Source organism: Bos mutus, chromosome 17, assembly GCF_027580195.1.
Source record: "Bos mutus isolate GX-2022 chromosome 17, NWIPB_WYAK_1.1, whole genome shotgun sequence".
NCBI lineage: Eukaryota > Metazoa > Chordata > Mammalia > Artiodactyla > Bovidae > Bos > Bos mutus.
In genome coordinates, this window is record NC_091633.1 from 17,247,570 (window position 1) to 17,272,340 (window position 24,771).

Here is a 24,771-nt window from a genome sequence, read left to right on the forward strand (position 1 = left end):
GATGGACACTATGTAAATGAATGAACATGGCTGTGTTCCAACACAACTTCATTTTTATGGATACTGAAATTAGAATTTTGTATAATTTCCACATGCCACAGAATAATATTCTTGTTTTGACATGTTTAATTATTTCAAAACATAAAAACCATTCTTGGCTGATGAACTATACAAAACCATACAACAGACCAGATTTGGTCCACAGGCTATAGCTGACTGACTGACCTCTGGCTTAAATGTAAAAAAAAGTATGCCATTAGAGGTGATCTGAATTCTAGTACTTGCTGCTCCAGTGACCCTTGATATGGGTCATTTTGTTTTATCTGGGATGGCAGTTTTTAAAAATTTATTTGTTTATTATTGACTGCATCGTGTCTTACTTGCGGCAGGCGGATCTCTGTTGCAGCACTTGGGGTTAGTTGCCCTGAGGCATGTGGGGTCTTAGCTCCCCGACTGAGATCAAACCCAAATCTCCTGCATTGTAAGGCAGATTATTAACTACCACTGACCACCAGGAAAGTCCCATAGGCCTTTTTAATGAATAAATAACATTAGGAGTTCCAGTCAAGAAAAACAACAAGGAGAAAGTAGAAGGCATTATTATTTCCTTCTTTATCCATCCAACAAACCTTTACTGAATGAACACCTGAACCAGCTCTGAGCTGACACTGGAAAAGTGAAGTTAACACATCCCAGACCCATGGTCCCCAATTCTAACTGCTCCACAGAGGAGATAGGAACACATCCCATAGCCAGCTAAAACACCCCTTGGTGTTAAGCTGAACTGGAAAGCTGCTATCCAGGGACATTCTGCCAGGCAAGGAGGTCAGAGGAGTCTTGACAGAAGAGAAGTCAATAATAACAACCATCATCTGATTTACTGAGGGCTCAAAGATTTTAGGCACCATGCTGAACACCATACCATTTAACTAGTCATTAAAGTATAGGTAGGATTTGAGCACACAGAGGATGCAAGGAAGGGTAGCTGCCAGCAGGTGGAACAGAACTTGCAAAGGTGCAGGGGTGCAGATGTGTTTAAAGAACATCAAATGGTTGAAATGTGGGCACATGTGGGAAGTTGTGTGGTACAAGGGTATGTGGGCTAATTGTAAGAGGCCCCTAATGCCAGACAAAAGCTTCCCAACTTAATCTAAGAGACAGAGTGCAGGCACTCAAGGATTTGAAGCAGGAGAGTGAAGGGGTAAGATGTGTGTATGTGTGGGGTTATTTTGGCATCATGTGAGATCTTGGTTCCCTGACCAGGGATCAAACTCTCACCCCCTGCAGTGAAAGCATGGAGTCCTAACCTCTGGACAGCGAGAGAAGTCCCGGATGCATGTTTTAGAAAACTAATTCTGGGGGCTGTGTGGAGGGTGGTGCAAAAAAGCCAAAGGACCAGAGTCATAGAGAGGACGCAGGTAGCTGATATGATTTCAAAGGTAGAACAAGTCGGGGATTTAAACTTGGGCAGAGGCCATGGGAGTGGAGAGAAGCAAGTAGCTTCTCAAGATATTCTGGAGAAAGTCAAGAAAACTCTTGCCCAGTGATCTTTATGTTTCCAAGCAGGAAGGATTGGGGTAGGGGAGTACAATGACTCAGGGAGTGTGGAACAGGCCTGGGGTAAATGCAAGAAGAATAAGAGTGGAGGAAAAGCAAAGCTTAGGGCTCAGCTTAGAGCTGAAGCAATTAGAAGGAAACAAAAAAGGCTCACCTCAGCAGTTTGTATACCCAGGTAATTTTTTGACCAAGGTCACAGAAAAACTGAACTTAGGTTGACTTAGCATGGAGAACTGCCTAATCAGCCAGCAGTACAGGTCAAAAAGAAAGGTCCATCTCCATTCCTGCTGGCTGTAATGATAATGTGACAGCAAGAGATGAAGCAGCCAGCAGAGACCATAAGGTAAGACTGGAAATGAACAATACCCATAGCAGAATGACACTATAGAAAGAGCCCACAGCTCTGATATCATATAGCAACATACTAGCCCAGACCACATACCTAGCTTTCATATACAAAATAAATCAACTTCTGCCTTCTTCAGTCACTGTTCTGTTAGGAAGGACAGATAAAGAAATGATCAGAACCTATAGGTTTGATTTTATAGTAATAAAAGCAGGTGTAGAGGGAGGTTGGTGGAAGAGGAAAGACTGCAATCAAAGCAGGGAGGGGAGATTACAGCATTCAGAAGCAGTTCTCAGGGAAAGGTAATTAAATTCTACCCATAACAATGACAGTTCGTCATTTACTGAGAATTTCGGATGAGCCAAGCACTCATTCTGCTAATCAAGTGCTTTCTATGAATGATCTCACTTAATGCTCCCCAAACCCCAAAGAAGTATGTACTATCATTAGCATTAATCTAATGATGAGGAAACTGACTCAGAGAAGTGAAACCACTTGCCCAAGATCCTCAGCAGCACTACTGTTGCTTGGAATTTGATTCAAGAGCAAGAATAGCACCCACTGAGGCACACTGTCATCTCCCCTCACCACCTCCTTTCCCCCACCCCCACACACCCCAGTCTCTAAAGGTGAAGGAGAATGAAGAGCTCACCTGCAGCCACTCTCCCTGGAGAAGGAAGCAGAACTCCGCCCATGTCAAAAATCACTGCTCTGTAGGGGCCGCCTCCAGAATGTGTCCATCTCCAGGCTCCCGGGTGCCTGCCCTGGACGTGTTTCAGGAAGGCCGCCCTCCAAGCCCGCTGGAGCTGGGAGGACTGCAGAAGCTGCCTTAGGCACATGTTGGGGCCAAGGCTGTGAAGCAGAAACAGGACATGATTAGCCTTCACTGCCTCCAAGCAGACCTCCGTCCTGGCACTCAGGCATGTCTACTCTGACTTCCAACCAGCATTTCAGACACAACCAGAGCTGAACTCACTGTCTCTGCCCTCCATGACAACTCCTTTCCTAGGGTCCTTGGCCCAGCAAAGGGCTCCACCATTTCCCCAGCAACCCAAGCTAGACAATTAGACTCACCCCAGTCCCCTAGTCACACACCTCCATTCTGGTGCTTGGTGCGACCAGTCTTTCCTCTGGAAGATTTCGATCTACCTCTCCACTCACTGTGTGATCTCACCCACAGACCTTTGCAGCAGCCTCCTAAGTGGTCCCCTTGCCTCTTCATTCAAAATTGCAAATTTGATCATGTCCTACCCCCATTTAAAATCTCCAGTGATTCCCCATCGTCCTCACAATAAACTCTCAGCTCCTCAAGCTGCCTGAAAAGGCCGGGAATTTCTTCTCCCCTTTGGGCAGCAGCTCTCCTTTGTACTTCACCTTAGCCTGGGTGATCTCGACACTCACTTCCATGTGAGGCTGTTGCCCTGGCCTGAATGCTCCCTTCCATCCATTACCTGGATAACTGCCCATTGTCCCTCAGGTTGTAGTTTGCCTGTCACTTCCTTCATGAAACCTCTTCTGGCCCTGAGAAGAGGTAGATGAGCAGTCTCTCCTGTACTTTCTCAGGGTGCCCTGTACTCACCTCCTCCTAGCACTCACAATGCCACCACACTATCATCCCTCCTACAGAGCAGGGCGATGACCTCCTGATCTTCACTGCCTCTTTTCTAAACTTACTTTCAACAAGTTCAGGGGAAAGAAAAACATACATATAACAGGTACATGTATACATATATACAAACATTTTCACATGAATAGACATAAATGTGGCAAAATGTTAATAATTAGTGAAGAGCGTGTGATGAAAGGTATATGAGAGATCATTGTACTATTCTTTCAATTTTTTAGGTCTGAAATAAAAACCTGGGGAAAAGAACAACAACAAAAAATTCTACTTGCAGTCAGTTCCACTTGAAAATCTTGGTTTCTCATGTGATGTCTATGGTTAAAAAACTAAGAAGCCAGTTAGAGCAAAACAGGTTGGTAAGACAGCCTGCATGTTCATGGGAGTCACCTCAGTGCCACCGTAAGGACTAAATAAAGTATGAAGAATCTAAAGAAAGAACTCTTAGGAAGTAAAAGTTCAAGATGATATAACGTGTTTCTTATGTAGTTGGAAATTTGCTGGATTGGGGCACGAATGCTGAAATGAAAAGGCAGATTGATTTGCATTTTGGGTTTTACTTATGTTCTGTGCCAAGGCCAAAGTCAATGACGGAAGGAGAAATTTATTTATAGGTTCCAAAAGTGTTAACAAGTTCTGTATGAGGGCTTAACAGAGATGAAAAGGGCTGACTTTCATACTGAAGGGGTGACTTTTATTCTCATTGAAGACACTGTCCTCCTTATACTCCAGCTAATGGATGAGTGGGCTCCCACAACTAGCTGCTTCTTCCTTCCAACTAGAGATGATGGGCTGTTCTTACTTCCCAGTGCTCTCTTCAGAGCAGGAAAAGGTTGTGATTTCTCATACCATACATCCTGGTAACTCCGTGCAACCTGCCCACTGACTGGAACGCCTCTGCCTGGTTTTTGTGTGTTAATTGCTCAGTTGTGTCCAACTCTTTGTGACCCAATGGACTGTAGCCTGCCAGGCTTCTCTGTCCATGGAATTCTCCAGGCAAGAATACTAGAGTGGGTTGCCATTCTCTTCTCCAGAGGAACTTCCCAACCCAGGGATCAAACCCTGGTCTCCTGCATCACAAGCAGATTCACCATTTGAGCTACAGGGAAGTCTGCTTTATTTGCTAGTAAATTTCCACTCATTTTTACATCACAGCATCAGCTTTATCTCCTCTAGAGAGGCTAGTCTTTCTTTTTCTTGGAAGACTCTGATACTAATTTTTTTTTTCCACTTTCACTGCTTCTTATCCATACCTTCACTAGACAACTTACCCCATCATAGTTCTTTTGACTCTATCTACTCCTCTAAATGTAAACTTGTTAAGGAAAGGCCTTATTTTATTTTCATGTCTATCCATCCCCTAGGACCTGGCATAATATCTAGACACGTTGCAGGTGCTCAGTAAAAACATGAGTTGGAGGAGTTCCCTTGGCTTCCCTAGTGGCTCAGACAGTAAAGAATCTGCCTGCAATGCAGGAGACCTGCAGATCCCTGGGTTGGGGAGATCCCTTAGAGAAGGGAATGGCTACCCACTCCAGTATTCTTGCCTGGAGAATCCCATGGTCAGTGGAGCCTGGTGGGCTACAATCCATAGGGTTGCAAAGAGTCAGACACAACTGAACCAACAACACTTTCTTTCACTTCCTGGGCACCTAATAGGATTTCCGGCTTTCACTGCTGTGGCCCTGGTTCAGTCCCTGGTCAAGGAACAGAGATCCTGCAAGGTGTGTGGCAAGGCCAAAAATCAGAATAGAAATATGAGTTGGAAGGATGAATAAACTGGATGAATCAGAAAACAGGGGAACACAGGTGGCAGGCATAGTATTTGGCAGCTACAGAGTACTGTAACAAGCCCATTTTGCCCATCTCTAGTGAGTAGTTCTCTGGAACTGGCATCTTCCTTCTCCACCGTAAACAATATTCATCTTCTCTCTCTCTGCCTCTCAGTATGTGTAATGTAGATGTGCTATCTAAATTATACTTTCATAAATATGCACACAGTGTGAAAAAGTGAAAGTGTTGTTGCTCAGTTGTGTCTGACTCTTTGCAACCCCATGGACCAGGCTCCTAAGTCCATGGGATTCTCCAGGAAAGAATACTAGAGTGGGTTGTCATTCCCTTCTCCAAGGAATCTTCCCAACCCAGGGATTGAACCCATGCCTCCCGCATTGCAGGCAGATTCTTTACCATCTGAGCCACTAGAGAAGGCCAGTTGTTGCATATTAAAGAGGTGGTTTAGTAGAGATTGAGTGTTGGCTCTGGAATCAGATTCCCTGCATTCAAAGTCTAGCTCTGCCGCTTACCTACTTGTGAGATCCTGAGCAAGTGACTCTCTCTGAGCCTCAGGTTCCTCCTCCATAAAATGGGAAAAATTATAGTATCTCTCTCATGAAGTTATTCTTACTACTACATAGAGATAAAGTATGTATTAATAAAGCACTCAAGTTATTACCTGGCACACCATTAAATGTTATCTGCTACTGTAATATACTATAAAAAAAAAGTTCACATGAGATCTCATATATTATATACATATAGTGGGATGCATATGACATATACAGTTCCACAAAAATCAGCAACTGCCACTGCGGGGAATTTTGGCCCCAAGGGGACATCTGGGAATGTCTGGAGACATTTTGGTGCTCACCAGTTGGAGGTGCTACTGGTACCTAGTAGGTCAGGCCAGGGATGGTGCTAACTATTCCATTAAATGTAGGACATACACACAACCCAAAGGCTTAGTGAGTCCAATAATGTTAACAGTGCAGAGGTTGAGAAATCATGATATAAAGTGTACACTGAAACTAATTCATAGTGTGCAGTCATCATGTATAAACATCAGGTGGTCATGATATGGATTTGTAGTCCACACACCTACATATGTCCAGGACACAGTGTGTCCTATGACACACTTACATGTCATGATAACATATACCGATTAGCATCCTGTCACATATATGCTATATATGTATTGATTGTGGCCCTCCATGTTCACGTGCCCAAGGCAAGTCTGTTGTTCAGCGGCTAAGTCCTTTCGGACTCCTTGCTACGCCATGGACTGCAGGATACCAGGTTTCCCTGTCCTTCACTATCTCATAGTTTGCTCAAACTCACGTCCGCTAGGTCGGTGATGCATCCAACCCTCTCATCCTCTGTCGCCCCCTTCTCCTCCTGTCCTCAATCTCAAGTCTGGGATATTGAAAAGAATGCGGACTCTCAGAAAAATTAATGTAAACAGAGTCACAGCCTCTACTTGCTTCATCCTCATAGCTGTATAAGGATATCACACAATTTTATGAAAAACCTCGCTCAAGGTCACACAACTAGGGACAAGATCAAATCCATAAGAACGGGAGTTGGGTGTTCATCTTATTCACCAATGTATCCCCACCACCCCAACAGTCCCTACTCCCTATCGGCCCTCAGAGAAAGAAACGGATTCATCTCTATGCCTCAGAGCACCGATCTGTAAAGAGTGGCTGACCCAAAGCAACCCTGCCTACAGTTGGAGCGAGAGATCAAACAGGACAAAAAGAAGCCAGAGCTCTCTGCAGGGTGCGGGTGGCTCAGACAATTGGGAGACCTCGCGGAGTCAGAGACCCCTCGCCGTCAGATGAGCTGGGCTAAGAACGAGGTCTCTCAGGTAGGCTAACTCAGGTCTGGACGCAAACCCACCGGTCCGCCTAATGAAAGCCCAGCTCCCGAGATTGCCGTGACGTGCCTCCTCCACGATTTCTTCCAGATTCCGTACGCAGGGTTCAGGCTCACCTTAGCGAAAACACCAGTCACGTGGCTACCGCCACACCCAATCAAAGAGCGCGCAGGCCCGCGCATGCGTAACCTCACAGGACAACGACGGCGGCCGGGAGGCGGAAGTGGAGGTTGTTGTGGCTCAAAGGGTTGCTCGCGGAGGTGCTGCTGCTGCTGCTGCTGCTGAGGCGGTGGCGGCGCTGCCCGCCCCGGGCCTCTCTACCTCTAGGCTCGCCTCCCAGCCTCGCCTGAGCCCGCCGGGGCCTTCACCGGCCAGCGGCTGCCCTATGAGTGTGTCACTAGTTGTCATCCGCCTGGAGCTCGCAGAACACTCGCCGGTCCCCGCCGGCTTCGGCTTCAGCGCTGCCGGTGAGTCCGCGGCCTCGCCGCCTCCCCCGTGGCCCGCGCCTGGGCCCCGGGGCGCGTCCTTTCAGAGTCTGAGTCCGGGCAAGGGCCTCCGCTTCAGGAGGAAGCCGAGAAGTGGTTGGGATCCCTCTCATCCCCCCACCATCCTTGGGCAGTCTCTTCCCAGGTGTCACCTGTGGGAAGTCTTTGCCGGTCCCTCCTTCCTGGTGCCTTCCCACTGGGACTTTGTTTATATTTGGCGCGTCGCACTCTCCAACCTGGGTGAGAGCCTAGTTGTGCGAATTGATTTTCTCTAGGCTGCCGTCTCTGGGGTCGCACAGAGTCGGACACGACTGAAGCGACTTAGCAGCGGCAGCAGCAGCAGCAGGCTTTGTGAAGGCAGACAGGGAATCCCCAGCACGCTGACGGCTTCTGGTTTAATTAAATTCTTCCTCTTTGAAAAACGATCCATTTGGGCGCCCTGTGGCAGTAGTTATAACTGAAAATATGTACAGTTCCTATATCCAAGCACTGTACTAAACACCTCGTGTGCACACTTTTCTATATCTTCATACAACCCAATTAGTTTTATGGGTGGATGAGGCTTTTACAAACTGGAACTGAAGCCGTGGGATTAAGTGCCTTACCCAGGATCATCTATCCGTGGCAAAACTGGAATTCTACCTCAGAGAGCTGGACTTGAGAGTCTGAGCTCTTCATTTCCAGTCACACAGCCTCCTCCTGGGAAATGCAGGTATGGCTCTGTTCCTTGAAGAGCCAGCAACGCATCATTCAAGGAATACTTTATGAGTGCTTACTCTCTGTTGAGCTTTAGTTTTGTGCGGAAAGAGACATGGTCCCTGCTTTAAGGGCACCAGCAATTCACTTCAGTTCATGGAGATAGATTAGGTAAATAATTACAGGATAAATGTAGGATACAGCTGTGACAAATGTACAGTAAGGGAAGGTAGAAAGCTGGAAAGGAGTTTGGAAAGCTATCATGAGAGGATGTGTTTGGTTTGGGGAAGAGGCCTGGGGCTGGTAGGGATGGTCTTGTGGGAAACTTCCCTGAGTGTGTGAATTTTTGAGCTGCAAACTAAAGACTGAATATAATTAAATAGGCTACTGAGTTCTGAAAGTCGAATTAATTGACATAAGCGACATATACATTTTTACATGGGTCAGTCATTGAGTCATTAATTTATTCAACATATCTTTAAAGAGCTTCCAGTGTGTGCCAGGCACTGTGATGTAAGTACAGAGGATACAGTGATGGGCAAAACAGGCTTGATCTCTCTTCACATAAAGCTTATATTAAGGATATTTCTGTCAAATCTCCAAATTTATTTTTCATTTTTGTGTGTTTTAGTGATTTAAGAAAATGATCACAGTTTTTCAGGACAAGGTGGGATTAGGCTAACCCAGGTTGTTAAGAAGACTAACCCTAAAAGTTTTGTTGATTAGTGGACTTGATGCCCTAATTTGGGGTCCAACACAGTTTCACGTACAAGTGTTACTAAAATGTTGGTTCATCTGAGCAGGATCACTATCAAAGCTTTTATCTCCTTCATTTGCTTTAAAATGCACGATTTCCACTAGGACCACTATGCATTTCTGAGTTTACTGCCCTGGGCATTAACTGACTGTCAGTACTGCAGAGCCCCAGAGATGAGTGAGAAGGACCCTGCAAAAGGCATCTTATAGTCTTGGGGGAAGGCAGCAGAGAGAAAAAGGAAACCTGTGAATGGATACATTGAGAGTGGAAAGAGGCTTGTTTTATTATCAGATATTAATTATTCATGTATTCTTTAGTCGGGGAAATGTCTGATGAGGAGATCCAAAAGAAGACACTAGCTTCAGCTGTAGCCTGTTTAGAAGGGAAGTCACCAGGGGAGAAAGCAGCAATCATACATCAGCATCTTGGTCGTCGAGAAATGACAGATGTGATCATTGAGACCATGAAGGCCAACCCAGGTATGCTTTCCAGAACCCTAGGCTATCTTCTGTTAAGGTAAACCCATGGTTGCTTGTGTTGGAGTGGTGTTCAGTGAGCCTGTGATTAAGACCTCTAGCATACTTTAGCTTTTACTGCCTATGTTCCTTACATGAAACTGTCAGTGTGGATTTCAGTTTCTCTAAATATTTCTTCTAAATTACTTGTAACAAGGTAGGTTGACAACTCTCCTTAGTGAGGAGAGCTACTTAGCATGTAGGTCTGTGGCGATTCATGTTGAATCCAGATAAGCACGTTGTGACTCCCCCTGCTCTGCCAGCTCGCTCCATCCAGGGGAGTGGATGTGTATTGCATCTCCAGTGTGGAGAACTGGTAGGTTGGTTTTCAAACTTTCAAACAGCCCTGAATATTTGTCCCACTTAGGAGTGCATAGCTCAGTTGGTAAAGAATCCGCCTGCAATGCAGGAGACCGTGGTTCAATTCCCAGGTTGGGAAGATCCACTGGAGAAGGGATAGGCTACCTACTCCAGGATTCTTGGGCTTCCCTTGTGGCTCAGCTGGTAAAGAATCTGCCTGCAATGCAGGAGACCTGGGTTCGATCCCTGGGTTGGGAAGATCCCCTGGAGAAGGGAGAGGCTACCCACTCCAGTATTCTGGCCTGGAGAATTCTATGGACTGTATAGTCCATAGGGTCACAAAGAGTCGGACACAACTGAGCGACTTACACTTTCAGAAGTGCATGATGGAAGACACCTGCCTTATTATGGTACTTCTCAATGTAAAGTCAACATCCTTCAGTTTCTGAGGGGCAGGGAGAGTGGGGGCAAAGAGTACTTTCAAGTTGTGATGTCCCCAAAACTCTGCTGTTCTGTGAATGCAATTCTTAATGCAATTTCTCTTTCACTCTGACTTAAAATTCTCATCTAATTGGAATCCTTCCACATATTTCATATCAGTTTATAATCTACTAACTTTTTGGTTTGTGAAAGATGAGCCAGAAGCTACAGTGGAAGAAAGGAAGTCTTCAGAAGCATCCCTCACTGCACAGAGATGTAAAGATAGAAGTAAAGAAGGTATAAATGCTGCTCTTGATTCTCCATCCAAGCAGCTTCCAGATCAGATTTCCTTCTTCAGTGGAAACCCCTCAGTTGAAATAGTTCATGGTATTATGCATCTGTACAAGACAAAGTAAGAAAATCCTTTTCTCTTTTGAGTTTGTCTGTTTTTTGCCATAGGGTGGAGAAAATGTTCTTGCCCTGAAGAGAAGGATTATTTTAAGCTTTGTTCAAAGGGTTAGTACTTTCATATATTGTGTGTTAAATTCTTAGATATTTTCTTAAGAATTCTTAGATATTTTATATATGGTTAAATCTCATAAATTGGGTAAAAGAGCCTTATGAATGAATCATGCAGATTCACTTGAGAGAATACCCAAGAAAATATTCCCTGAGAAGGTAGGCATGCAGGTGATTGGAAAATTGAAAGGAAGGAAGAAAAGAAAAGAAAAATTCTAAGTGATGTATAACATAGATGTAGTCTCTTATTCCCACCAAGTCTTTACTAAAGAAACTGCTAAGAAGTCACTTAATGGGTTGCCATTTCATCGTATCTTTGAACTCCTTTTTGTGGTCCAAACAAGGCTTTCTGGAGGCCAAAGGAAAGGAAGATTTTGCTATATAATCAACATAGCTGGGCCACCAGCTCCTTGAATAATTAGTTGCTGATTTCTTTAAAGACTGTCCTTGTCCTAAATTGTTTGCTCAGTCTCCACTGGGAAACAGAATACTCAGGTAGCCATTTTGGATTGCAGCTGTTGAAGTGAGTTTGCAGCATTTCAAAAGCAAATTGCTCACCTGAAACTACCACAACATTCTTAACTGACTATATCCCAATACAAAGTTTAAAGTTTGAAGAAAAAAGCAAATTGTATTGTGGGTGATTTTTCTTTCCCTTCTTTTAGCTATTCTAATCCAACAACACTTCCTGTAATCTTCAGAGTCACATCTTCATGATTCAGAATTCTCCTTCCTATATTTAGAAGTCTTTTCTCTTCAAAAACCTTCAAGAGAAGTCTATGGACTTCAAGAGAAGTCCATAGTTAGAGTTGTTCTTCTATTGTTATCTAAGGATGGTGATTATTAAAAAACGAATGAAAGCAAAACACTGCAAATTTGCCTGATGTAGGTTTATAACCATTAAAAGCCTTTAACTGAAGATTAAAAAATATCAGTGGTGGGTATCATGTAGAACATTTCAAAGGTTACCTTAAAGTCCGTTGCTGATGTGTTTAAGCGGTTCTCCATTTACCCAGGTGAGTATTTTCCAGTAAGATAACAAACTGTTTAAATTGATTTATAAAGTATTACATTTTGTTTTTCCTTGGACATAAAAGTTGTCTGATTAGTGTTGCTTGAACTAACCATACCTCATCTATTCAAGACAGTCTAATTATTGTCTTATTAGTAAGATGACCTCCTTAAAAGAAGATGTGAGGCGTAGTGCCATGCTGTGTATTCTCACAGTCCCTGCTACAATGACCAGTCATGACCTTATGAAGTTTGTCGCCCCATTTAATGAAGTAATTGAACAAATGAAAATCATCAGAGACTCTACTCCAAATCAGTATATGGTGCTGATAAAGTTTAGTGCACAGGTAAAAGTTAAGATATTAAAAATCTGTTTGCCACAAAAACTGTGTTTTTGAAAGTGTTTGATACTAGCCATGTTTAATTTACTACGTCTTGCATTTAGAAGTCTTGATATCTTCTAGAGTATTAATGTAATTCTAGAAATACTGCTGAATTCATCAGCAAACACACAATTCTAATTCATAGCTGTTATTTTTTATAAATCAAATTGAGTGTGAAATCTAGGGTTGTGTGTGTTTGTTTATCCAGTAGTAGCTATTCTAGTAGAACAGTAATTCCCAACCTTTCTTAACGCTGTATTGTTATTTGCCATTATAAAACTGTGCCCCTGCTTCTATCATTCTCTTTTTAGTAGATATTCTTGGGCACATTCTAGAAAATCAAATAAAAATTTTTTTGATGATGAAGGGTTTTGTGACATTCCCTGAATTATTAAAGATGCTTTTGAGTTCTAACTGGAAATCACTGCAATAGAGAGACAAACTCAAAGCAAGCTGATATTAAGTATACTTGTGTGTTGTAACAATGTTTAAGAAGGTTTGGCCATCCAGTCCATTTCCCTTGTTGCATTAAGCATAATTTTGCATGTGCCTCGGTTCTAAAGATGTCAGAAAGATATTCTCTTGGTTTTGTATTTTCATTCTTAGGAGTCTGCGTGTTTCTATGTGAATATAAAAATGAGGTAAGCTTTAGGTATTATGCAGGTTAATAGAGGACTACCTTGTCCATAGGTTTTCTTTAATTTGTTTGTATTTTTTTTTAATAACCTGTTACATTTTGAGATTTCATCAGGTTGTGAAATGCAGCTTTGTCAAAGTTAGTTCTTTCACACCTCACTGATAAATAGCCTTTCTGAGTTTGCCCCAGATAAGCAGTTCCAACTTGCAAAGAAATGAATGTGCCTGTAGGGTCATTTGTCATTGCGTCTGACCAATCACCAAGATCTGTGGATAATAGAACCTCATGACACAATGCCCATTTGTCACCTCCTCATTATGAAAAGCTAGAGTTGACAGCAGTAGTGGCTATTCATTGGTTGTAGGTAGAGAATTAAGAGAAATAAGAGTTGAATTGTATTTGTACCTGTTCATTGGGCCACCAGAAGAAAAAGAAAACAAAAACTTAGTGTGCATTTCTGAGTCCAAGAAAGTACACAATTATCTTTAACCTTTACAAAGCACTGCACCTTTGAGGGAGACATTTAAAAAGTATTTCAATGGCCCTATGAGCTTAGACTTCACAAGTTGACACTGAGAACTGAAAAGCATCTAACAGCTGGTTTCACTGACTGTCAGAACACCGTCTAAGGTCACTGAGACACTTTGCGAATAGTGGGCAAGTGGTATATTAAATCTTTTAAATGTAATAATGAGGTTAGTGATAATACGCAACCTTTATTGACTGCTTATTCTGTACCATTCACTCTGCTAAGTGCTTAATGGGCACTAGCTGATGTAATCCTTACTATACCCCTATGAGGTAGACAGGTACTGTTGTTACCGTAGTTTTACAAATGAGGAAACCAGCTGCAGAGCAAGGTTAGTGATTTGGCCACGGTTATACAGCTAGAAATAAGTGACTGGGAATTAAGCTGGGAATTAAGCCCTCACTTTAATCCCTAGGGTGTAGTCCTTGTCCAGCAGGAGCAGGATGTGGGCAAGGGAAGATACTGTTCGCCAAGAATTGTGTCCTGACAGTATTTCACTTGTAGCTTCTACTGAATGGGCAAGGGTGGTAAGCAAGTAACACAGATAACGTAGAAAGGGATTGGGAAAAAAATGTTTGAGAATATATTAGGCTTTTTATTTAGTCTGAGGTGTATTAAGCCCACAACAGTAACTTGTCTAAAAATCCCATAAACGTCTCTGTAGCACATGCCACCCTTCGCAGTCTGCAGATGATGCTGTGGAATTTTTCTGCTACTCTTAATGGATTTTCTTTGTAAGATTTTATGGAAAAATCCAAATGAACTTTTTGGCCAATCCAATACTTGTTTCTCCACCTCTGTCTTTTGACCACATGTAAGTTGCTTAAGTTGACAGATGTTTTCTAGGACTGTAACACAGCTTTCTTAGTGCTCTCTGAAGATAGACCCCTTGACCTTGGTATTGTGAGTTGTATTTTTTATCTGTAATGCTAGATCTTAAGGTCTAAGGCTCATTCTATCGGGGATTTTCTAAGGCCTAAAACTACCCTCTTAGTATAGGTCTCGAAGATGTTAAATTAATATTGGGCCCTAATGAGAGTAGACTCAGTAGGCACCAAATCTGGATCACTTACTGGATGCCAGGTATTAGCTTCGCATGCATTAGTTCCTTGAGTCCTCTCAGATATGTCATGAGGTAGGTGTCATTATTTTCATATTTTATAATTGAGGAAACATACATGAGTGAGTCAGTTGCCCAAGGGTACACAGCTAGTGTCAAAGAGTTATGATTCAAACACAGGCAGCCTGACTCCATGGCCTGGGCAGGTAACTGTATTCTTATGCCTTTCTGTTTCTCACCAGAGAATTTTTATTAAGAACTAACAGACCTATTTTATGTCTTTTATCATTTTTTGAATCTCTATTGGCCTCATCTTTCTTTATGCTGGAGGTGTCAGATGTGCCTACAAAGTTGTACTGTGCCCTTTGATGAATTAATTTATAATTCAAGGTACAGGGAGGCAGAAGGGGGTTCAGTTTTGTAGTTCTTTGGAACAGAAAAGGACAGATAACCTCTCAATGGAGTATGTTGGCTCATTATCACTTGTAGGCCTAGGCCAGCCTACTTTTCTTTGAGAAGTAAAAAATACGTTCTTAGCACTGGTTGATCACTAGTAACAACTAGTTACTAGCTGATTACTTTGCCTGGAAAATCCCATGGACGGGGGAGCCTGGTGGGCTGCAGTCCATGGGGTCACTAAGAGTCGGGCACGACTGAGCGACTTCACTTTCACTTTCATGCATTGGAGAAGGAACTGGCAACCCACTCCAGTGTTCTTGCCTGGAGAATCCCAGGGACGGGGGAGCCTGGTGGGCTGCCGTCTATGGGGTCGCACAGAGTTGGACACGACTGAAGCGACTTAGCAGCAGCAACAGTAAAGAAACATTGATATGATAGTTTTTTCTTTTTCGGAGTTAATCCTGAGGAGAGAACAATCAAATCAAAGGACTAGAAAAAAACAGAAGCTGGGTTTCATTAAATTTGGGGCTCTATATAGTACAGGCATTTTAAATGAGTTGTTTCTTCTGTGTGTTTTGCAGTTAGCTTCAGGCTTTTGTTCAGTGCATCTCAGTGCTGGGTTGAAGCAGGAGGCACATGGATTTTGCTCCCTGCTCTTGTCCTTTGCATATACAGTACCTGGCATGCATTGGGTGTTCAGTAAATATCCCAGCCAGTAGAGCTACATTTCCAATATCAAGATTTTAAAGAAGAGAGCAGTGTGTTCAAAAAGTATACACCTTTGGTCCGGGTAACTCCCCCAAGAAAGAAAGGATTTATCTGGGATTGAGTAGATTTTGTCACATTCCCAGTATCACACACCTTTTCCCTTCCCCTGAGGAGGCTTGGGCGCTTAGGGAGCATCTACAGAGCTGGAGGTCTTTGGCCGGGTCTGCTGTTCTTGGCAGCCACATCTGCAGCAGTTCTGGTGGTGATGGCAGCCCTGAAGAGCTGGCCGTGGCCCACTGGCCCTTGGTGCGTGAGTCCAGCGGCTCACTGTGCTGGTTATTCATCCAAAAGCATTTCAAGGCAAAGCCACTGCTCTTGAAAAATGGGAGAAGCCATTTGGGGCTGCTGCTGCTTAGTGTTAAAGACAATTTATTATCCAGGAACTGACTTTTAACATTTTAATTTCAAATACCCTTTACCCAATATACAGGTTATTTCCCAAAGGAAAAGCCTCCCCTTCTCCACCAAAAAGTCCCTGCAGAATCTATGTTCAGAACTGGTCATCCTCCCTTAGTGGCTTAGCTCTCTTGGTCATATTAAGATAGCATAGATAATATAAGAATCCACACTTGAATTACATCATCCATGTGCAGACTCAATGGACATGGGTTTGGGTGGACTCTGGGAGTTGGTGATAGATAGGGAGGCCTGGCGTGCTGCATTTCATGGGGTTGCAAAGAGTCGGACAGGACTGAGTGAGTCAGACAGGACTGAGTGACTGAACTGAACTGGGTGCAGTGAAAAGCTACTGAAAAGCTTCAGTGGCTCTAAGATTCAAGACCCCGTGAGGGTAGACAGCCAGGACTGTTTTTGCCTGATACAACTCAAATCTCGACCTCAAGGTTGATGGTGCGGCATTTCCTTTTGCAGAACACACTTCCTCTCTTCAGGCAGCTTGTCTGTACTGGCAGGGCCAGAGCACGTAACTTCCTATGTTGGGGCTAATGCCTGTGTGGGAGTGAAATCCACACAAGCCACAGCCTCTCAGCTGCCTCTAAAAATTGCTGAGCTTTAAAAGCTGGAATTGTCTCTTTGTTACTTCCTACTGAGGCTAGACTGGAAGATTGGATTTACTTGTGTTCTTATCCACAAATGCACATGTGCTTTCTGCAGGGGACTGATTTCCCCTGGTTTTATCTGTCTTCCACTCCAAGGGACCAAAACTGTTAGAATTTTAAAGGCTACTTCATCTTGGACCTCTTGACCGTGGCCAAGAGTTTTGCTTTTGGTATTGTACATTAGGTTGTTTAAAACCTCCTGACAGGATCCTGGTCTAACTATCATGTATTAATTACTGTTATTATTTGGCTTATTGAAAAAAAGGAATTGGCTTCTCACTCCCTGCTGGTTCCACTCGTCCTCTTATTTTTTCTCACCTAGATGCTGACATTTGTTTTAAAAAGCTTCTCCATAGGGAATTCCCTAGCAGTTCATTGGTTAAGACTCAGCACTTTCACTTCTGGTGGGCCCAGGTTCAATCCCTGGTTTGGGAACTAAGATCCTGCAAGCCCCAAGGTGCAGCCAGAAAGGAAAAAAGAAAAACTCTCCCGTTAACAGTCATCAGTTATGATTTGGTTCCAAATAGAACTGACCTCAGCTGCTGTGAAAGTGCTGACTAGAGGCAAAAGGGGAAAAAAATGATATCAAGGGAAACATTGACCATTGTTGGTTGACTATGTATTAAAATTGTAAAGTGTTCATGGACTGTTAGCATTAGAAGCAGACTGTGTCCCCAAATTCTAAAACAGCAGCAAATGATGTTGCTTGTATAAAGCCTAATAATAATTTTTAGACTAATTTCCACGGTGCCCTGTTGGCATTAGCACTACCATTGTACCCTGCTGTATAATAAACAATCTTAGACATTTATCAACTGTTGATACAAATGTTAGTCCCTAACCACTTTTTATATGTTTTAAATTTTTGAAATTCAAGTGTACCTGCCATAACAAAATAAACACTAGACCATCATATTTTGAATGAAAAATAAATAAATAAATAAATAAAATTGTAGGAGCCATCAGTTTATTGCACTTCAGTAGCTTCTGATTATTCAAATAAAACTACCATGTATCAGAAAAAATTGTCGAGTAGGATATTGACCTGCAGGGTTCACTTAGCCTCTCTCCTAAGTATAACTTTTAAAAGCTGATGAAGAGAATAATTGAAGCCATCTTGAATAGAAAGCACATTACCATGATCGCTCTCTTAATTTTTTCCTTTTCCGCCCTGGTTTACCTAGGCTGATGCAGATAGTTTTTACATGGCATGCAATGGCCGCCAGTTCAACTCAATAGAAGATGATGTTTGCCAGCTCGTCTATGTGGAGAGGGCAGAAGTATTGAAATCTGAGGATGTAAGTGCAAACTCTGTTTGAAATAAATGTATCAGAATGGTATAAAATTGAAAATTAAGATACCTGTGGAAATGTCCAGAATTGGCCAGTCCATAGAGACTGAAAATAAGTTAATTGCCAGAGACTGGGGGGAGATAAGTGAGAAGTGACAGCAAGCACATGGTTTCTTTTGGGGGTGACAGAAGTGTTCTAGAATTAGATAGCAGTGTGACGGTTGTACAACTTTGTGAATATACTAAAAATCACTTGAAAATGGCAAATTTTATATATGTGAATTTTATCTCAACTTTTAAAAACTGTCCAAAGTATTTTTTTAAATAAAGAATATTATTTGTGTTATTGAAGTTGAGTATGTATCTATTCCAGATGGATGAAACTGTGCCTGGAGCCCCAAAATGAATATTTTTGTTTTAAATATTAACCCTTAATCCTTATCCTAATACTTAATTCCCTTTTGATAGCAATTTGTATCAGTAATTGCTCTGATCTCCCACCCTCAATGAAGCATTCCTATAACATGTGCTCATTTGAATAAAGTAGTAGATCCAGCTCTGTTATACTTTTAATATTTCCTCTTTTAAAGTAGCCATAAAGGTCTTTTCACATTGAATTCCACTTGATAGGAATAAATTCAGATTAGATTGTTCTGTCATTAGATTAGGTAAAATAAAAATTGGCACAGGGGACTTTCTCTGGTGGTCCAGTGGTTAAGACTCTGCTCCCAATGCAGGGGACCTGGGCATTCAATCCTTGGTTGGGAAGCTAAGATCCCACAGGCTGAGTGGCGTGGGCCAAAAAAAAAAATCAGTCTACTCTTTTGCCGGGTACTGTGCAAGGCCTCAGTGTTAGGAATTCCTTTCTCTAAATGAACACGGCTTCTTGAGAGATTTTCAAATATCTACTCTTCAGGGACTGCAGATTAATGTGACTTTTCTTGGTGTGTTCTTATTTATGTGCCTCACCTTTGCCTCAATAGTCCCCTAGTTGGCAGGGCTTGGGTCAGACATTTCTGTGTTACAGGTGTTTTTTTTTGACCACCTAGATCCTTATGCCCTTCACACTGTGTTCTTTCACAGCCATTGGTAATTACAACCATTTTACAAGCATTGGTAATTAACAGTTTTTAAAAGTTTGGAGTTTTGCGGGACTGCCCTGGTGGTCCAGTGGTTAAGACTGTGTACTTCCAGTGCAGGAGCCCTGAGTTTGATCCCTGGTCAGGGAACTAGATCCCACATGCCACAACTAAAACCTGCCCTGGCCAAATAAATAAATAAATATTTTAAAAATAATAATACATGAAAATTTTGAATTTTGTATCTCTCTCTACTAGAGGCTAAACTCTGTGAGGAAAGGGACAGACTTTGTGTTTTGCAACTTAACTGAATCTGTTTTTGCTCACCGTAGTCCCACACCTAGAACAGTGTCTGGCACACAAAGCAGGGATTTAATTTAATAAGTATGTACTAAATAAATAAAAATCACTGTTGTTGATACTATTATCACATAGTAGAAAGTGTTGAGTTTTAATTTAATCTGTGGAAAATCATTCAGATACACTCCTGCCTTTTTTCCTTTGTGTTCTGTTATGGTCATGGCCATTTACAGTTAGAGCTAGGAGTCTGGTAACATGAGATTCTGGCAGCAGTCTCCCTTCCTCCAATGTCAGCACTGTGAGGGCAGGGATCTTCGTCTGCTTTGTTCCCCTTGGTATTCGTAGTGCCTAGCACAGTCCTGGGACTCTAGGAGGCGACCAATTAATATTTGTTGCATGGATGAAAACCTCACCAAATTAGGTTGTTTTCACAAAGCAATAATATTGAGAACATCCTACCAGGAGTCAAAGAGTATCAGGAAAACTATTGCCTTAAAAAAGAAAAATTAGAACCTGTGGATGACAAGTGAGGCTCATTCAAGTTGTTTCCCTGTAGGGCGCCAGCCTCCCTGTGATGGACCTGACAGAGTTGCCCAAGTGCACCGTGTGTCTGGAGCGCATGGACGAGTCCGTGAACGGCATCCTCACCACCTTATGTAACCACAGCTTCCACAGCCAGTGTCTGCAGCGCTGGGACGACACGACGTGAGTGCAGGGGCGCATCCCCCTCCCTGTCAGAGCTCATTATTACTCTTTCCCAGAATTAAAAACAGCACCCTCCAGAAAGAACCACTCCAAGTATTTGATTTTATAAACCTGGGTACCACAGTGGTGAGGAGGTCACATGGAAGGGCCTTCTGTATTTCGTCTTTGCTTTTCCTCAGTTCACATGGGGTCAGCATCTGTAGACCAGTTCCTTTCTAATGTGCTGACTAATATCCTTGTGGAATGTCCCAAAGCAGCATGAATCGTTCTTTCCTTCCAAGAGCCAGAGAATGAAAGGAGTGGGGGGTGGGGGAGTAAAGGTTAGCTTTTAGGCTCCTCTACTTAAAGGGCATCTAGGTCTAAAATCTTGTTTATCACTTGCATTTTATGTCTACCGTTGACTTTGGCTTTCTTATCAGAGTGCCGGGCTACACCAGTTGGACGTTTTAGATTTATCATTATCGATGGCTTGGTGGCCAGTAGTAACAACAGGCACTAAGTAAGAGGCACACACACACCTATGGTGTCCTGTTTCCTAAAGCAGCACAGACCCAGTTTGTATGAAAGGGAGCACTGTGCAAAGAACTGAGGTGTAACCTGTACTTTTATTTCCTCTAGTCAGAAGTTGCTGCTCCCTTCACAGACTGCATTGTGAGTCTTAGCTAGAAAGGTAGATCAGACTGGCCACAAGGGTTTCCCAGCAGAGAAGAAGGTGCAGAATCAAATAATCACACAGATAAACGAGGTTACAAAGGAACAGTGTTGCAGCACCGTGACTAGGGAATAGGGCCCTGACCCCACCAAGCTTGTCCGAGAGGCATCACTCAGGGAAGAGGAATAGGAGTTAGCCAGGTGACCGGTGGAACCCAAGAGAAGATGGTGTGGGGGAGAGGTGTAGCCAGGGAGCAAAAGGTCACGTTCCAAAGCCCAAGAGTGAGGAGGGGTGAAAGTCTACGGGAGTCTCGGTTCTTTGCCCCCATGTGGCCAGCCTTCCAGAGCAGGGACCTTGTCTGGCTGTTCTCTGCTGTGCCCTCCATACTTAGGGGGAGATGTAGTACGTAGGAGGAGCTCAGTAAATATCTCTGAGCAAATATATAGACCCTGGCTTTCCTGTGGCTTGTTTAACCAGAGAATAATTTTGGCCCAGTTCTGTAGAGTCCTTAGTCAATTCTGTGGTATCATTTAGTTCTTCAGAGAATTGTCCAAGGTTTAAATTTGCCTGGAATAAAGCCACTCTGAGGTGTGTGCATTCCACAAAGTATTAGTGTGTATCTTGTGTCCATCTGCTACCCCATTTAAGTTCTGGATACTTCTTTGTTTCCCACCACTCCAGTCTTACTCTCAGTACACGTTAACTTTTGTTTCGGTTGCAGTGGGTCTCTGTTGCTGCATGCGGGCTTCTCATTGCGGTGGCTTCTCTTATTGGAGAGCACGGGCGGTAGGCGTGTAGGTTTCAGTAGTTGTGGCTCCCGGGCTTAGTTGTTCTGTGGCCTGTGGGATTCACTTGGACCAGGGATTGAACTTGTGTCCCCTTCATTGGCAAGCGGATTCTTATCCACTGTGCCATCAGAAAGTCCCACATTAATTTTTGTAAAACCATAGCATTTTCACGTTTCCTTAGGGACCATCTTGTCCAACCTCCTCGTTACTTATAGAGGAGGAGACTAAGGCCCAGAGGTGATGGTTGGCATGCTTAGAGTGTCAGGACAGAGAATGCCAGAACTGGGACCAGAATTCAACCCACTGGGCAACTGCCTTCCAAACCATACAGTGTCTTCAGCAAGTGGGTTTTAAGCGTCTCTATATGCACAGTGCTGAGGGGCAAAGAATCAGAACACAGACTCTCTTTACGGACATTGAGTCTCCTAAGGGAGAATCACACATGTATGCGTACAATTCAAGGTAGAGATGAGAGATCGAGCTGGTTCCTCCTCTGGGTTGGTCTGGAAGGGCTACTTAACAGAAGACAGTATTGGTACCAGGCCTTGAAGGGTACTTTCTTGTCAGGGAATGACATTCTGAGAGGGTTTCCCCAAATATCTCCTCAGGAAAATAAGGTAACAGCTCGTAATTATTTTTGAAGGGAAAGCAGGAAGAATTAATGAACTGTTATTTTTTAATAGACAGATGGGATGATGTATCATGGAGTTCTAATTGTATAGTACAAATAAGTTAATTTTTGTAACTTCCCCTCTTTTCTCCTTTTTGATTCTCAGGATCATACATTTCAAAAAATCATTCTGGCACAGTGTTGAAAGTTAGATTTAAAAATTCATTTGTTTTTTTTTTTTTTAAATTATATTGATTTTTGACTGTGCTGGGTCTTCATTGCCACGTGGACTTTTCTTTAGTAAGGCACGGGCTCTAGGGCACGTGGGCTTCAGTAGTTTCAGCGTGTGGACTCAATACTTGCGGCTCCTGAGGTCTGGAGCAGAGGCTCAATAGTTGTGGTGCGTGGGCTTAGTTGCTCCAAGGCATGTGGGATCTTCCTGGATCAGGGATCGAACCTGTGTCTCCTGCAGTGGCAGGTGGATTCTTTTACTACTGAGCCACCAGGGAAGCCCCAATTGTTGATTTCTTATCCCACAATTACTATAGCCACCACACAGACTGAAGGGATGACACAGAGCTAGTTCCTACCTTTGACAAGACCGCTTGCGAGATCCTACCGGCAACTTCTGTTGTTTTTTCAAATTTCTCCTGTCTTCTCTTTTGATCCTAGAAAAAGAAACAGACTAAATCCTTTAGTTTTCTCTTGACAAACATAGTCCTTATCTGTGACAAGCACTTAGCGTTCTTCCTGCATATTTCCTTTCCTTGGTCTTATTTATTCAGTTGAGTAACAGATTGATTCTAGTTATATCTTGAGCATTGGTGGTGCTAGTTCACTTAGCCTCAGCTGTAACCCTCTTTCTATCATGTTTGCCCATCAGACACAAATATTCATGGCTGGCACTTAGTATTACTTTGTCTTTAGTTAAGGGTTAATAGATTTTTTTTCAAAAATGTTTTTAGTTTTATTGAAGTATAATTGACAGTCAAAATTGTATATATTTCTTCTTTTCCAGTCTGGATTCCTTTTATTTCTTTTTCTTCTCTGATTGCTGTGGCTAGGACTTCCAAAACTATGTTGAATAATAGTGGTGAGAGTGGGCACCCTTGTCTTCCTGATTTTAGAAGAAATGCTTTCAGTTTTTCACCACTTAGGATAATGTTTGCTGTGGGGTTGTCGTATATAGCCTTTCTTATGTTGAGGTATGTTCTTCTGTGCCTACTTTCTGGAGAGTTTCTATCATAAATGGGTGTTGAATTTTGTCAGAGGCTTTCTCTACATCTGTTGAGATGATCATATGATTGTTATCTTTCAATTTGTTAATATGGTGTATCACATTGACTGATTTGCACATCTTGAGGAACCCTTGCATCCCTGGGATAAAGACCAATTGATCATGATGTATGATCTTTATAATGTGTTGTTGGATTCCGTTTGCTAGAATTTTGCTGGCATTTTGAGGATTTTTGTATCTATGTTTATCAGTGATACTGGCCTGTAGTTTTCTTTTTTTGTGGTATCATTGTCTGGTTTTGGTATCAGGGTGATGGTGGCCTCGTAGAATGAGTTTGGGAATTTTCCTTCCTTTTCAATTTTCTGGAAGAGTTATAGCAACATAGTTGTTAGCTCTTCTCCAAACTTTTGGAAGAATTTGCCTGTGAAGCCATCTGGCTCTGGGCTTTTGTTCATTGGGAGACTTTTGATTACAGTTTCTATTTCTGTGTTTGTGATTGATTTGTTCGTATTTTCTATTTCTTCCTGGTTCAGTTGTGGAAGGTTACACTTTCCTAAGAATTTGTCCATTTCTTCCAACTTGTCCCAATTTATTGCCATACAGTTTTTCGTAGTAGTCTCTTATGATCCTTTGTATTTCTGTGTTGTCCATTGTAACTTCTCCTTTTTCATTTCTAATTTTATTGATTTAAGTCTTCCCCCTTTTTTCTTGGTGAGCCTGGTTACTGGTTTGGCAGTTTTGTTTATCTTCTCAAAGAACCAGCTTTTAGTTTTATTGATCTTATATGAAGTCTAGAAAAATAGTACTGATGATCCTACGTGCAGGGCAGCAGAGGAGACACAGATGGGTTAAAGAGAGGGTGGGATGATTTTAGAGAACAGCATTCAAACATACACATTATTACATGTAAAACAGATAGCTAGTGGGAGTTTGCTGTGTGACTCAGGGAACCCAGCGCCAGTGCTCTGTGACAGCAGGTGGGCTGGGGGGCACAAAGGGAGGGGACAGTTGTATATCTGTGGCCAATTCATGTTAATGTATGGCAAAAACCATCACAATATTGTAATTAGCCTACAATTAAAAACAAAATATAAATAATTTAAACATTGTATGTACTTAAGGTGTACAACTGGATGACCTGATATACATCAACATTGTCAAATACACATCACAACCAAGCAGTTCAGCATATCCGTCACTTCACACCTTTACCATTGTCCTTTTCTTTCCTTTTTTAGTTTTCTTTCTATTTTTATTTTATGGTGAGACCACACTCCGCCCTCTACTAAATTTCAGGAACACAATATAATATTGTCAGTTACAGTCAACATTAATGTACACCAGTTCTCCAGAACTTACTCATCTTGCATAACTGAAAGCTTGTAACTCTTGACCA

At 42.6% G+C, this 24,771-nt stretch overlaps 2 protein-coding genes across 4 annotated transcripts in view; one reads left to right on the forward strand and one right to left on the reverse strand.

Moving 5' to 3' along the window:
- Positions 1–7,319, reverse strand: part of LOC102279848 (acyl-CoA dehydrogenase family member 10) — a 46,979-nt gene extending 39,660 nt beyond the window's left edge. For 2 of the 3 annotated variants that reach the window (XM_070386154.1, XM_070386151.1), the window contains exon 1: positions 2,556–2,693. Coding sequence is in view for 1 of the 3 variants with exons in the window: in XM_070386157.1 (XP_070242258.1) it covers positions 2,556–2,742 (187 nt within the window). In the remaining 2 variants the exon portion in view is untranslated. Of the gene's footprint in view, positions 1–2,555; positions 2,756–7,199 lie in introns of those variants that run through there. The other variant, XM_070386157.1, reaches the window with a different exon arrangement.
- A 143-nt stretch (positions 7,320–7,462) lies between these two features.
- Positions 7,463–24,771, forward strand: part of BRAP (BRCA1 associated protein) — a 31,660-nt gene continuing 14,351 nt past the window's right edge. Inside the window, exons 1-6 of the mRNA XM_070386160.1 lie at positions 7,463–7,643; positions 9,432–9,593; positions 10,563–10,761; positions 12,037–12,226; positions 17,898–18,011; positions 19,940–20,088. Coding sequence (XP_070242261.1) covers positions 7,562–7,643; positions 9,432–9,593; positions 10,563–10,761; positions 12,037–12,226; positions 17,898–18,011; positions 19,940–20,088 — 896 coding nt within the window. The 5' untranslated portion in view covers positions 7,463–7,561. The remainder of the gene's footprint in view (positions 7,644–9,431; positions 9,594–10,562; positions 10,762–12,036; positions 12,227–17,897; positions 18,012–19,939; positions 20,089–24,771) is intronic.